The sequence below is a fragment of the Gopherus evgoodei genome, chromosome 5 (assembly GCF_007399415.2).
Source record: "Gopherus evgoodei ecotype Sinaloan lineage chromosome 5, rGopEvg1_v1.p, whole genome shotgun sequence".
In the NCBI taxonomy this organism is placed as follows: domain Eukaryota; kingdom Metazoa; phylum Chordata; order Testudines; family Testudinidae; genus Gopherus; species Gopherus evgoodei.
This window is the reverse complement of record NC_044326.1, coordinates 76,114,883-76,130,428: the sequence shown is the minus strand read 5'-3', so window position 1 is coordinate 76,130,428 and position 15,546 is coordinate 76,114,883. Positions and strand designations below refer to the sequence as shown.

Here is a 15,546-nt window from a genome sequence, read left to right as displayed (position 1 = left end):
GTTTTCTAGCTGAAGTAGCCCTTATGCCCTCATATCATATCATTCCAATTGGCACAACGGCCAGTAAAACCATGGGATAATAATCCCAACGAAATTGTGCTTGGGGGAAGGAAAAAAACCACACACACACTTTGTATGCCCAAGCACCATTTTTAAATCTCATCTGTTCAGACATTTTTTGCTGACAATTTTCTCTCAAACATCCCAAAACAGTAACCCACAGAAAGGCCTACTGCATTTTTAGTCCCTTGTTGCACAATTCATATGCCTTCTTGCTATGTCAAACAGGCACCTCCTTACTCAGAGCTTCTCCTGGCGAATACTCAATATCAGATCTAATTATTTGGTTGAATATTTTATTAACCACCAATTTTCACACCTGCTAGCATTGTACAGCCAAATACGTCTGTTGGTCAGTGAGGCGAATTCTGGCCTGGCTTCCACATCAGAGTTCTTAAGTAAATTCCAACTGCAAAATCTTTAGTCTTTCACTTCTCAGGCTGAGAATTGGAAAAACCAACTTTAATGTAAACTGAAACTGATCTGAAGACAATGAGACAAAATAAATATGGACCTACATTTGTACAGTGACTCTCTGGAGCAGAATTATGGCACTCTCAACATAGTATCTTGGATCTTTACAAACACTAATGAATGTATCTTCACAACTCCTCTGTGAGGCAAGGCGATATTATTCCCATTTTACACATAGGGAACTGAAGCATTATAGCATCTCACATGTCCAGAATTAAGCTCCCATTGATCTTAGTTGCAGTTGTGAGTGCACAACAATTCTGCAAAGCAAACCCCAGATGTCTCAAGTTAGGCACCAGAAAATAAGGAACACATAATGGTCATCGTTCAGAAGTTTGATTTACACAAGTTGCAACCTTAACATTCTTTAACATAGTAAATTACATTAAAAATCTAAGTTGTTTAAAAACATAAAAATTACATCATATAGAATAATATTGATCCCCACAGAACAGTCCTTTATCACTTGAGCAAACAGAATAACTGGTAGCAATAGAAGGTTGTTATCTTCTATGTGGACCTGCCTTTAAGGGGAAGGAGTCCCTTTGCTAGTGGGTTTCACAGCTATTTTCCAGCTAGTAAAGGAATGTTGAAACTCAGGAATAGGGTTCAACACCATAGAAGCATTCTTTAACAGTTACAGACCCTTCTGCCCCATCCACCCACCTTCTCCCAGTTCCTTTCTGCTCCTAATCCCTGTTTCTTCAGCTCCTACTCCTGTTCCCTCCCTTTCCCGCTATTATCCCCTCCCAACTATTGTCCAGTCCCCCACACTGCATCCCTGCTTCCCCCTACTCCTATACTTCCCTAGTCCATGTCCATCTTCTCTTCCTCTACATTTCTATCCCTTCGCTACTGCTCTTTCCTCAACTTGTCTGTTCCCCCACCCCACACCTTTGTTCTCCCCTGCTCCTATCATCTCACTCTCCATAGCTTCTGCTCCCACCCCTCACTCTACATCTCCTACTCTTAGTCCCCCATCCACCCACCCACCCACGTATGGCACCATTCATCATACCTCTGCATTCATGTCACGCTGCCTCATACTTCTTTTCAGCATACTCTGGGTGCCAGCAGGGGGGGCAATGAAAACAGAAAACAGTCTTGCTCCAGTTCTACTGTCCTGCTCAGCCCCTGCAGATCTGAGATGAAACTCTTGCACAGTAGAGATGGTTCATGTTCAATCTGGTCATCACAGTGCAGTAAAAATATTCAGAGAATGTAGCCACAGAAAACTAAGTCTCTACTGCGTAAGTGAACTGAGATTTCTTCAGAGGCTGATAACTTGACAAAATGTGGGAGTATGTTCATGGAAATGGTAAAATAAATAATGATGATACCTAGCTCTTATATAGCACTTTTCATCAGTAGAGTTCAAAAGCTCTTACAAGAGAGGCAGCTATCTAACAGTAGAGAGATTCTCCCCCACCACCAAATTTTAAGTCGTTGCTCCAAAGTATGAGTTTCCAGAGCTTCTCAATGAAATACTTTAATTTTTTAAAATATAGGCAAAGTAATGTATTTTCCTCTAATCTTGCTCTCAGAAATGGCTGAATCATTTTAGATTTTAGAAACATTTTGGGAGGAGAAAAAATAATCAGTCTTAGCAGGCAGCCAAGCACAGAAAAATTTCTTTCAGAATGGTTTAAGTTTGGGAAAGCTTTAAACAACTGGAAACAGGGTCTTATACTGGAATAAGTCAGGCATCCTTAACTTTAGGCATTGCTACCTGCACTGTCTATAATGATATTGATATTAAGGAAGATCAGAGAAGGGAAGTAAGAGACAAGCCTTGCTCTTTTCTTTAAAATAAATAACAAATTACCTATTCTAGTCTCCACTATTTTAACACTAACTGCACCTTTACTTCCTGATTGATTGTGAGCAGATAACTCCACCCATTTTTTCACAGGAGAGAACCCTGGGCTGGAATAGCAGCAGCAATAAGCCAGGTAACGAACAACAAAGTCAACCTCTGCTTCTTTTGCTGCTGTTGTTTCTCAACAACTAAAGAGATAGAGGGTAGAAATCCACTGATCCAGGGAACCATCCCTACAGCACAGAGCATCTGCCAGCAACATACCCTACACTTGTCCAGATCTCCAATGCACTTTTGATTGCTTTCCCATTTCTTTTGGGCCAATAAAAAAAAATAAAGATGGGGAGAAGAAATACACCATCATGTTTTTGTTTTATTTGTGTCTGTTCAAGCACTAAATATGACAAAAGAATTAAGTGTAGATTTGAAATAAATCTAAATTTCAAAAGAATTATACATCAAAAGTCAAACTATTGGTTTCTCAGCAATTTCTACAGCAGGAGCATGTCAAGAAACTCTCTAATCTAATGCATTGGACCAGACATGTAAATTATTTTTTTGTATAATTTTAGATAGTATACTGAATAAATAATATAGTCAGAAAAGGTAGAGAATATAGAGCCTAGAATGCTGTATATTAATTTTATGCCTCAAATATTTCAGTTGTATCTTTAAGAACTTCTGCTCAAAATATTTGTAGGTTCTATAGCATGAAAGGACTGCATAGCTTGGGGACATTGGCAATGGTCTATCTTTTTAAGTATTTACAAAGTACCTATCACCCTGGAATTTAAGCGCTTTTCACCTCTAAGTTATTGGTTTGAATCAAAGGCAGGTCAGTGCTGATTGAAAGTCTTTATCCTTTAGGAGCCTGTATGAAAGGAGTCAGACACAACGTTCTAATTCCTAGTGAGCAGATATCCACACTACCAAAAAGGTGAAGATTTGGTTTCTAATCCTTGTTCTGCCACTTATTTGCTGTGTGATCTTGGGCAAATCAGTTTCTCATTCAGATCTGTCTTTTTAGATTGTAAACCCTTGGGCAAGGAGTATCTGCCAATAGGGATTTATACAGCATTTAGCAGAAGTGGCCCTGATTTCAGTTGAGATTTCTAGGCACTAGAATAATAATTGGAAGCTTAATCTAAAGGGCTAAGGACTGAATGGACAGAGAAAATGAACTAACCTCTAAGACCTGGTCTATACTTAAAAGACAGATATATTGGTCAGGGTTGGGGGGGGGGGGAGGACACACCACTGACCATTGCTGACTTAACCTCTAGTATCAATGCAGCTATTTCAGCAGAAGTATTCCATCAACTGGGGAAGGTGGTGTTCAAACACCAACAGAAAAACTCCTTTTGGCAGTGTAGGCTGAGTCTATACCACACTGCTATAGTGGGCATCATTTCCATAGCATAAATATACCCTAACTTTTAAAGAGCAATCTGGGGAAGTTAATGTCTGTACTACACTAGCTCTATGATTCTATCCATCAACAAAGGACTTCATTTTCTAGTGCTGTCAGTCTAGCACCTTCCTCAATAAGTTTCAACCTTCAAATAATTATTTGGATCAAGTTGCAAGCTATTTTTATTATTCAGTGTGGTTTACACACACATCTCTGATTCATATCAGATCACTAGTCCCATAACAATGTCCTTTCTCTTATGGAAAAGTTCTATAGAATTTAATAGGGGGAAATGGAATACAGTTTTTAAAGAATCTTAGAGAATTATTTAACAAGGATTTAATTCTCTATTAAATGTAATATGATGGGGTAAACTTTTCTGTAGAAAAGTCTCTCTATAAATTCTACAGGATATTTTCCCCATTTTCTATGGTACTAGTCTATATTCTTCCAGCAAATCAGCAGACTGAGAATAAATAATACGGATCACTTTAATAAAATTTTAACTCATGCCAGTATTTCAAAGACACTATGTGCCTCAACAAGGGTTTTGCAGGATTAGTCCTTAGGACTGTCTCTTTTCTCTGAGCTCTATATAGCTGTGTTTTTATTGTATATTAAATTGTTTCAGCACAGTTTTGTTAAAAGGTAGTTTATCACCTTATTTGAGTAAAGAATGTAATGAATATCTAGGTGGGTTTTATAAATACTAAATCCTTCTTAATCTCTTCCCCATATTCAAATTGTTGCAGCACAGTTAATAATATCATTTAACAAAGCCATACCTCTACCTTTTCATTTTACCAAAAGAAGTGTCAAAAGTCTTATATATTCATTCCAGGATATTCTGAGCTTCTAGGAACACTTGATGTTACAAAAGCCACACATTAGGTTTAACAGGTTACAGTTTCACTTTGAATAGACACTACTTTGCAGCTAGTTTAGAAGAGAAAGCATTTGGGCAGCAACAAGGACCACAATGCTTTAGGGGAGCTTAAGTTTGTGCTTCAGAATTTTCAGAAGGGACAAAAGGGCGGGGGGGGGGATTTCCTGTCATTTCCATTGCTTTCTGCATGTGGGACCAACATGGGCAATGCAGAGTTTAAACAGTTGCAAATGGAAGGAGGGAACATCGTGCCTTGTTTTACATATTTCTCCCCGACTGGGTTGAATTTAACATGAAGTTGCTCCATTGTTCACATGACTCCCTGCCCCATATACATTGACATTGTTTGCTTATGGAAAATAAGGGGCGGTGACAAAGAAGAGAAGGGGAAGGGAAAGGAAGAGAAGAGAGGGGAAAGAGGGAGGCACTGACCACAGTGCAGAACCACCCAATAACCTTGTCTTATGTGATCATTAACCTTGCTGGAAAATGCAGCTGGCAGTTCACTCTGGAGCTTGTTATTAGAATGTGAACACAGACACAGATACTGCAGAGGCATTTCAAGGATTTTTTGATTTGCTGCAAGTATTATAAATATTTCACCTATTTTGTGCAACTGCAAAATGAGATTCCAACAGCTCCTTTATATCTTATTTTTTCTCTTGATGAGTCTACTCCTTATCAATGGACAGAGGCCAGGTAGGAATTGTGTCTTCACGTTACATGTTAATATGTATATTTTATATGAGTACCGACTATACAGTTTAAGGTTATTGCTATGACTTTGTTCCACTTATGAATTCTTAGTTATTGTACTTTCATTGCTATTGTTTTGCAGAATTTTTAAAGCCCTGGGTCTACAGACCTATGAATAGTAATAAAGATATACATGTATATAGTGTAACTACTAAAAGGTCTAAAGAAATTAATTTAAACTAGATCTAAAGATGTTGCATTTCCATGTCTGCTCATGAGAAAACCCGCTCAGACAAATGCTGTATCAGCTACATCAAACGTACCTTGCTATGTAGCATCCACAGCACTTAGCTTTTGATGATTGACTTGACTAGGTTGAGTTTACGCCCTGATAAAAATCACGGTGAAACAAAATGAAGCTGTTAAGACGTCAACAGCTATAATCACTGTGGTGATACAGATGAATTCGGACACTTACGGAGCAATACATATGTTTAAAAGGGTGTAAGTAGCATCTTTACGAATATTGGCTGAGGGGAGGGAAAGAGTTCTACACTTGCTGCGACGCAATTTGTTTATTACTTAGCATTGACGGTAACCTATCATTCAAATCTGGTATCTATGTTGATTGCAATTTTAGTGTTTCCTATGACGGCTTTAAAGCAGTGCTTTGATCATATCTATCATAAAAAGCGGTAGTATAAAAAAAAGCAGCAGCTTGTTTCCTGTACAATTATTGTTAGACTGATCTGAAACAACCAGCCATTCAAAACTTTCACACACCTATTTAAGAAAACGTCAGGAGGTTTTTGAATGAACAAAATTGGGAAGCAAAATTCCAAGCGGTATAATTATAGTCTTTAAGTTATGCAATTGTAGTAATTACAGCAAAATAAACTAATTTCACTCTATTTTGTGATTAAGGAAAAATAAAGTTGTCAGCAGGAGCACAGAAGATAACAAGGCGCCCCACTGATGGTTGCCTTTCTGACTCTTCTTGGTTAAGGGAAAGTTTTATCGGGGGGGGGGGGCATCTCAAATGTGACCCTATGTCTGTCTTGATCGGTGCGGAAATCAACGCAAACTTCATGACTACTACGCCCGCTGTAGAGCCAGATTGCGCCCTAACTTGAAATTAGATACATAGAAAGGGGGCTTGATATACAAAAGTATATAAGGAAGGGACTCATCCTGTAAGGTAGAGAGCACTATGGCCCCGAGTCAGAAATGCATTTATTTTACGCAACTGTTCAAAATGTTTGAGGGTGATGATATACCTTCTGCTCCAGGAATGGTGGCTGCAATTTTTGAATATGCTCTTGTCAATAAGCTTATGGCACATGGGGGGGGGGCGGGGGAGACACTGCTATTTCTGAAATTGGAAGAAATCTTACTTTAAGGGATGTTTTTAACCCAAAAAGGTGGCGGGGGGGGGAGCGAAAGGCTGTGAGGACAACTAGGGCGAATATGGAAGACGCGGTATGGTTCAGTGAAAAGACTTTTGATCTTTCTTTCTGTTGCTTTGCTGCTTAATATCCAATAGCACTTGCCAGAAATTCAGCAGGGGAAAAATGCAAAAACAAACAGGTTGGTGTAGGACATCAAGGCCCGCAGTGATGCCTGAATAGCAGGTTCTTTTGCATGCTGAGTATACACAAGTGTAATTGTGTGATTGTTGAAGTTTTCGATTCAAACCGTGTGGTTTCAATTCCCGCTTCTGCCTTTCAGCTAACCTGGCCCTGCGCAGAAAGCTGCACAGACACAACTGCTCCCACAGGCGCTGTATGCCTCTCCACTCCAGAGTGCCGTTTCCCTGAGGTATCTGAAATCCAACCTTACTTTGCTTAAAGTCAGGAGAGTCTGGTAATAAAACTAGGCGCCGAGGATGTAATTATCAAAGCTTCCCAATACATTTCTTTGGAAACACTGCTGAACATGCTCTCCAGAATAAGCACATTTCCAAATTCTGCTTACATTTCAAAACAGTTTACGCTGCATTTTACTAACCAAACCACAGACATGATTTCATTTGGTCTCCAGTCCTTGCGATTTCTTTGTTCTGAAAACAGGGCTTTGAAAAAGCAGTAGGGAGGAGGGGAGGGTATGCTTTATTTAAACTCCATGGCAGGATCCCAGATGTGCTAGAATTATTGGACTTGATTACAGTGTTTTCAGTACGGCAGATTCTGCACAAGAAATTAGCTCGTTTGGATAACGTACTGTCCCACATTAGCGTTCCCTTATACTTCTCTAGGCAAATTCAAACTCCCTCCCCTCCTTACACAGGCTGAACATTCTTGAATCTGTTGTATCTGAAACGTTGCTGGGCTAGAAACACTTCCCCCTGTACTATTGTAGTTCTGAGTACATCTCTCTATGTATTAAAAGCTAATCCCCAATGTTTAAAAAGGAAGTGTGGGACAGTGATGAGAACTTCAGACTAGGCACCAAGAGTACTCGGTTATACCTGTAACTGATTTGCTGTGTGAGGTGGCACAAGTCACTTGATCTTACTTACTCTTTGCCCTATGTTCACCCCTCACTAAAATGGAGATACCACTTACTTACTTCAAAGAGGATTGTGACACAATGTCAGCAAGGGGCTTTGAGATCCTTGGATGAAAGACTATGCATGAGAAAAACATTAATGCTCTATAGCAGATTACAGAATGTGCATTCAAATATGTGCCTATTCAAACGCATTCCTGTGACTCCAGAAGCATACAGGTAGCATATGTAAATATAGTAGGGTAGGCATCAAAAGGATATCAAGACTCCCTTTCAGGGAAGCATGGAATTTAAGAATGAATAAAACATGCAGTCAATAGTTTTGCATCTTTTAAACTCTTTGTTATAGTAAAGATAATGTTGCTAGCCCTAGGCATGTCAGCATAATTAATAAATAAATGACAGAATCTATACTAGGAGGAGCCAAGAGGTTTCAATTTGCTAAGTAAGCATTTGACTGTATAAAACAAAGACCAAAGCAGAGCTGACAATGCCATAAATATAATTTCTATTTTGCATAAAGCAAACCCACACCACTCCCAAAACTACCTATCTAAGGGCATCCTTGTTTCTCTGCTGCTACCATGACCAAGTAGCAAATGGCTACACTGGTCTATAAACACAATGGTATGTGTATATGACATACATAGAAAAAGCACAGAAAGCTGGAAAACTGCACGCCTAAGAGATATCTTCAGGATAATCCCTGATTTACTGCAAGGCTGCATTGAGGCAATAACTAGAATATTTTCAGGATGCAGGTTTAAAAAACATGCTCATATTAAAGCGTTTAAAGAGAGATCTGCCTAACTGGTGCTTCAGTATTGAGCACCAAGGCCAACCTGCCTGCTCATTTCAAAGGACAGAGTCTGAGACAAGATCCCTCATCAGTATCAGCATAAACATAACCAGCTAAAATCAGATCAGCTCACTCAGCAGGCAGGCAGGCAGGCGCTAAGTGAGCTGAATGTAGAGGGGGATAGTAGAATTTAGTTTAGGAGCAGGGGTTTGTTGAGTCACTCCTGAATGACTTGCTTCAGTTCTGATTAAGACAGTGGACTCAACACCCCTTCCCACCAACCCTGCATCTATAGGCTAGAGAGAGTCTGTGCACAGACTATCTACATTTTCTCTAATTTGCCCCCAAAATAGTATATCATACATTTGGCTTCAGATTGCACTGTCTGGGTGATAAATATGCACTTATTCTGGTTTTTTCTTCCCTTCTTCCCTGTACAGTATATCAATTTGCCAGACTAAAAGCTATTTTCAAAGTTATCTGCTTCGTTCAGGGAGCTGATTTCTAGTAACAAAAAGTCAGTGATATAGCAAAAAAGGTACTCATTAATGCATACCCAATTTTATAGGCGTTTAGCTAAAGATTGTTATAATTCTGTTCTGTCAAACTGTTTAGAAGTCTACAGGGCTTGGTTTTGGGAGGAGGAGGGATTTAGCATCTGCAGCTCTTACAGATTTCAACTGGAGCTGTGGGTAACTGTGCTTTTGAAAAAAAAAAATCAGGCCTTATATCCTAAGTGGGCTTTACTGTTGAGTTCCAGTTCCTTTCCAGTTTTAAACTGGAAATTTATTTTTGCGTATTTACCACAATTGTAATTTAGCATCTTTATTTACAGTGGTATCTAGAGACCCCAACCACAATCAGGACCACATTGTAGCTAGATATACCTATAGTAAGAGACAGTTCCAACCCCAAAGAGTTCAGTCTAAACCAGGGATGGCCAGCCTGAGCCTGAGGAGCCAAAATTTATCAATGTGCATTGCCAAAGAGCCACAGTAATACATCAGCAGCCCCCCCACCAGTTTCCCCCTCCTTCCACCCATTCCCAGCACCTTCAGCCCACTGGCAACCCCACTGATCAGTACCTCTCCCTCCCCCCACCACCTCCTGATCAGCTGTCTGGGGGAGGACGAGGAAGGGGGGGGCAGAGCCAGGGATTGAGCAGTGAGCACCCCCTGGCACATTGGAAAGTTGGCACCTGTAGCTCCAGCACCGGAGTCTGTGCCTATAAAAGGAGCCACATATGGCTTTGGAGCCACAGGTTGCCCCTAGTCTAAACAGACAAGAAAGACAAAGCAAGTATTATTATTCCCATTTTACAGACAGAGAATTGAGGCCTGGATACACAGAGAGACTGAAGTGATAGGTTGCAACCTAACTTTAGATGTCTTGAAAATCACTGGGATATACAAGTTGCAGTGAGGCACCTAGGCTCCCTATACAAGGAAGCGAGAGAGAGAGAGTTGCTTTAGAATGGGATCCATAAAAGCCAGCATGCTGGGCAGCAGTCGCCTAAGCTAGCCAATGGGAGGTGGTGACAAGAGGGGTGTATCCTAAGCCCTGCCCCAGACAATGTTCAGCACCTAAGTCCAGCTGCAGGGAGGAATCTAGCTGGTGATCCACAGCTGGACACCTCCTTCCTGGAATCAGGCAAGTTAGGCCTTGAAACAGCCAGTTCTTGCAACACCCAGCTTAGGAACCTGTCTGTCTCTACACAAGCCTGTGACTCAACCAAGACGTGGAAGACCCCACTTTCAATTCTCACCTATGCTTGATGAGGAGTTGAATACTGTAACCACTGGCCTGCAGAATGCTTCACCTTCTCTCTCCCTCTCTCTCTCACACACACACTCATATACACACTCTCTGACCCAGTTAATATTTAATTTCAATGGACAGGCCTTAACAAGAGAGACCCACATCAGAATATCCCACAGTTTATTGGTTAGGGCATTCTCCTGAGAGATCCTTGTTCAAATCCTTTTTCCTCATCAGGCAGAAGGGGGAATTAAACCATGGTCTCCCACAGCCCAGGTGAGTGCCCTAACCACTGGACTAACAGTTTTAAGGGAAGCCACTGCTGTCACCATCTCCACCCAGCTTTTTGCACAGAATTGGGGCCCTACTAAATTCATGATCTACTTTGGTCAATTTCCCAGTCCAGGGATTTGAAAAATCATGAATTTCATGATTTCAGGTATTTAAATCTGAAATTTCACAGTGTTGTAATTATGGTTCTCCTGGCCCAAAAAGGAATTATGAGGAGGTCACAAGGTTATTGTAGGGGGGCTGTGGTGCTGTTATCCTTACTTCTGTGCCACTGCTGCCAGCAGCGCTCTCTTCAGAGCTGGGCAGCAGGAGAGCGGCAGCTGCTGGCTGGGAGCCCAGCTCTGGAAGCGGAGCTATCGCCAGCAGCAGCACAGAGGTAAAGATGGCATGGTATGGTATTGCTACCTTTACTTCTGTGCTCCTGCCTGTAGAACTGGGCCCTCAGTCAGCAGCCACGACTCTCCAGTCACCCAGCTCTGAAGGCAGCAGCGCAGAAGTAAGGGTGGCATGGTATGGGATTGCCATTCTTACTTCTGTACTGCTGCTGACAGGACACTGCCTTCAGAGCTGGGTACCCAGCCAAAATCTGCCACTCTGCAGCCACCCAGCTCTGAAAGCAGTGCAGAAGTAGGGTGGTAATACTGTGACTCCCTAAAATAACTTTGCAACCCCCCTACAACTCCCTTTTGAGTCAGGACCCCCAATTTGAGAAATGCTGGTCTTCCCTGTGAAATCTGTATAGTATAGGGTAAAAGCACACAAAAGACCAAATTTCAAGGGGGAAGGGACACCAAATTTCATGGTTTGACATGTTTTTCATGGCTGTGAATTTGGTAGGGCCATAGCTATCAGCTACACTTAAAATGCTGCAGCTGCGCCGTTGGAGCACTTCAATGTGCACTCACTACTCTTCAATTGCTATAGGTGATCCACCTCCCCAAGAGGCAGAAATGAGGTTGACAAAAGAATTCTTCTGTTGACCTAGCACGGTCTATACTGGAGGTTAGGACAGCATAGCTACATTTCTCAGGGGTGTGGATTTTTTTATACCCCTGAGACATATAGCTATGCCAATGTAAGTTTCCAGTGCAGACCAGCCCTTTGGTGTGCTCTAAGTAACCACCAGATCAGGCCCTGCAGGTGAGCTAGAACTATAGGCACCTATCTTCCCTAATTTGAGAATCGCACTGGGGCTTAGATGGGAGATAGAGAGGCACCAGGATGCCTAAGGCAGCAACGTGCATGCCCAGAGGCAGAAACTTAGGCACCTAGGAGACTTTTTTACAGCAAAAGTTAGGCCTGTGTGAGCTTAGATCCCTACAGAGTTAGGTGGCAGCCAAGTGGGGATTTTGTGGCTCACAGTGGTGCCTAAAAGTAGAAGTTAGGTACCTGAATCTCTCTGTAGATCTGGCCCTAAGTGAATTCTCCACTGTGGTACAAAAATCTGGGACAGAACTCAACCCAGATCTTCCAAGCCTCACTCCAGTGCCTTAAGCACAAGACCATATTTCCTTCTATCTAATGAGCTGTTATTGCAAAGCTTACCATTTGTTTTCTGGAATCTGAGCTGTCACAGGAGACAGTTGTAATGTATCTGGGAATTCAGTAGTTGGGATCTATTAGCCCTTCCTAGCAGACCACTTGAAACAAAATTATGAGACTCACAGGCTCCTCCAAGCCTACACAAACAGGAGGGCTGTTGAATGATTTACTTATTTAACAGATTTAAACAAAATGAGGCCCACTGGGTGAATATCTACTATTTACCTGATTCAAATGAAGCAGAATAAGCAAACTATGACCACTTCATCTAAGGATATTGGCTTCCATTACAAACACCCTGTTCAACCAGTACAAATAAAAAACAAACCACCAAAGAAAATAATTGTTTGAGTAACCCTGATTTTCTGTAGTAATCATGTCCTCTAATTAAAAGGAAAACACTATTGGGAATGTGGCACCAGAGTGAAAGAGAAACTTAAATAAAAAGAAAGCCATTCCTTCCTGGGCCAAAGGTCAAGAATGCATTTGATTTTTTTAAAATCCACACACTTCAGAGCTCCTTGCAACCACACATCAGCAGAGGTGAGGTGCCTAATTCTTGCAATCAAAATAATGAGATGAAATTCTGGTAACTTACAAACAAAAACAAACTATGGTGGCCTTGTAAAGTCAATACACTTTCTCTGTGTCAAAATGTAGGGAGCTACTGAACATCCATGAACCTCTTTAAAGATTAATGGAATTGACAGTGCAATGATTTTAAATCAAGTATGATTTTTGCCTTCCCAAACCATACTTTCTAACAGAAAGAAGAATGAAAGAGGAAACCAATCACGAAAATGCGATGTGATAGCTGCAGCATTCTAATCAGTGCAGGTGTCCACGTAAAAGCCATCACCACATTCAGAACCTTATCAGACTCCTCCTGGAACAACTTCACACGAGTTTCAGATTTCTCTAAGTTGGGAAAAACAATGGAATCACAAAGGACCCCTTTCAGGAACTTGGGAAAATCAAGAGTGCCATAAAAAGATAAGTCATTCTTTCTACATACCAACAAATAGCCATCTGGGTAACAGCAAAGCATTGTAGCTTTGAACATTTTCAAAAATTAGACCAACATTATACCACTGAAAGAGCTAATATAGTTATTATTTACCATTCACATATGTCTGTGTATTTCTATTTAGATATAATACCTAGTAAAGAACATGAAAAAGAATGGTGAAAAATAAATATTTAATAGTTACATTTTTTGGACAAATATATGGGTTTTAATGTTTATGGTAGTACTGGATGTTTATATGTAGCCATAATTATGCAATTAACTTTACTATACTCCTAAGAAAAACATAATGTATCTATCAGAAAGTTGTAAGTGCTAAACTCTCTTAGGAAGCAAAAATCTTTGATCTAGGTTTTAGAAAAGAATCCTGAATGTCTTAGCTCTGTTTTAAGTCATGTTGCATACGATAAAGACATAGGTCATGATCTTTGATGGTTATTTATGTTTATGAAATACCTATGTGCCTGTATATTTTGTAAAAAAATAATTATGCTCTTCAATTAATGTCTCATTTTTAAATAAACTTTGTACAATTTGTTTTTAATTTTATATTCCTTATGTGTAAAGGGTCCTGCACCCAAAGAATTTACCTCATTTCTTTTGTAAATTTCAAAAGGGGTCAATGTTAAACTTTTCCTACTCAATTTCTGACATACAGTTAAATAAAAATCAGTTATTCACTTGATATTACATTTTCAGCAGACTTTTTCCCTCATTTTTAATTTGCATTCTGAAAGTATTAAAAATAATTCTAGTAATGTTGATACATATGAACAACTTATTATGAGATTCTTGCATTTAACCTATAGGACAGTATAGTCAAAGCATTATACTGCATCATGTCCCTTGATATGATAAAACAATGTGATTTGCGTTGGGATGCAGACATAATTCCACATCTCTTAAGTCTGAAATAAATGTGAGTCTTTTAACTGTCCTATAAACTACACTGGACCTTGAAAATTGAAATTGTCCTGTAAATAAAATGAAATATCATTGCCCTGTTTTAGGGCAAGCAGCAACTCAAGCAGTAAAAGAGGTGGTCCTATTTCAAAATTGAGAGCAAAAGCCAAAATCAGCATTAACTCATTCCTGGAAAGGATGAATACTACAAGTAAATAATATGGTGCTTAATGGAGTCTAAAATGGAAAAAAAGTGGTAGTAGCCATTGAAGTCAACAGGAATTTTGCCATCAACATTAGTGACAGCAGAATTGGAACTTAACAGGCCTGCTAGTCAATTGAGCCTCAAATCACCCTTGACTTATGTACAAGGGTTTTGTTTGTTTGTTTTTTTGTGGTTTTGTTTGTTTTGTTTTTTGTTTAAGGTGCACTTTCACTTGGAGTGTAGAATATACACATGCAAGCCCATTTAGACCAATGAGCTTTTACATGTGAGAATCTGATATCACCCACAAAAATAGGAGATATTTGGGCCCCAATCCTGCCACAACAAACCCACATGAGTAATCCAACTGAACTGAATCAAATTATTCATCTGCCTCGGTGTTAACAGTATTAGAGCCATTGTGTGTGTATACACCTGCAGGGTTGCACACACACAAATGGAAGCTGCTGAAAAAAATCAGAACTCAATTACAAAAGAACTAACCTAACTTGAATTTTAAAAAGCCTTAATTAAGTAGTGTTTAGTTCTCAAGCTGCTGCAGTCAAAATGTGGGTTTTTGAAACCTAAATAAAAAACCCAAAATAGAGAAGGAATCTGAGATTATGTGGGACTATTTAACAAATTTTATCTCCAACTCCCTTTCATCAACTCTTTAAATTACATTAGTTATTTAGAGTGAAATTCAAAATGATATAAAACCAGGTCAGCAGGAAATAGGCTGTGGTGAGAAACAGCAGAGCGGTATGTTCACAAATGATAAACAATTCACCTCTTCCCTTTCCAGTATAGAAAAAGGAAATTAAAGAAGAATAAGTCTGGTAATGCTTCTCTTTTGCACACACACACCCTCCCCCAGATGTCTTAAAGCTATACACAAATTCTGTTCTCGGCCACAGTACATTTATCCCAGTGTAACCTAGAGCAGAATTTGACCCACAAATGCTAGGGTTAGTAAGCGAAACTCAAATATTTTAACTTCATAGGACAAGTTTAACAAACTGATACAGACCAGTACTTTGTAACTGATCTCCTGCTAATTCCTGCCATGAGGGCAGGGGACTGGACTCGATGACCTCTCAAGGTCCCTTCCAGTCCTAGAGTCTATGAGTCTATAATATTTATCTTATTTCTTTCTAGTAACAGCAA

General features: G+C 40.0%; 1 protein-coding gene across 1 annotated transcript; it reads left to right on the top strand.

The window, feature by feature from the left end:
- The first annotated feature begins 5,061 nt into the window (after positions 1-5,061).
- On the top strand, positions 5,062-13,917 carry APELA (apelin receptor early endogenous ligand). The gene is made up of 3 exons (XM_030564270.1): positions 5,062-5,349; positions 7,075-7,164; positions 13,012-13,917. The coding sequence occupies exons 1-2, from the start codon at positions 5,274-5,276 to the stop codon at positions 7,161-7,163; spliced, it is 165 nt and encodes a 54-aa protein (XP_030420130.1). The 5' UTR covers positions 5,062-5,273; the 3' UTR covers position 7,164; positions 13,012-13,917.
- The last annotated feature ends 1,629 nt before the right edge of the window (positions 13,918-15,546 follow it).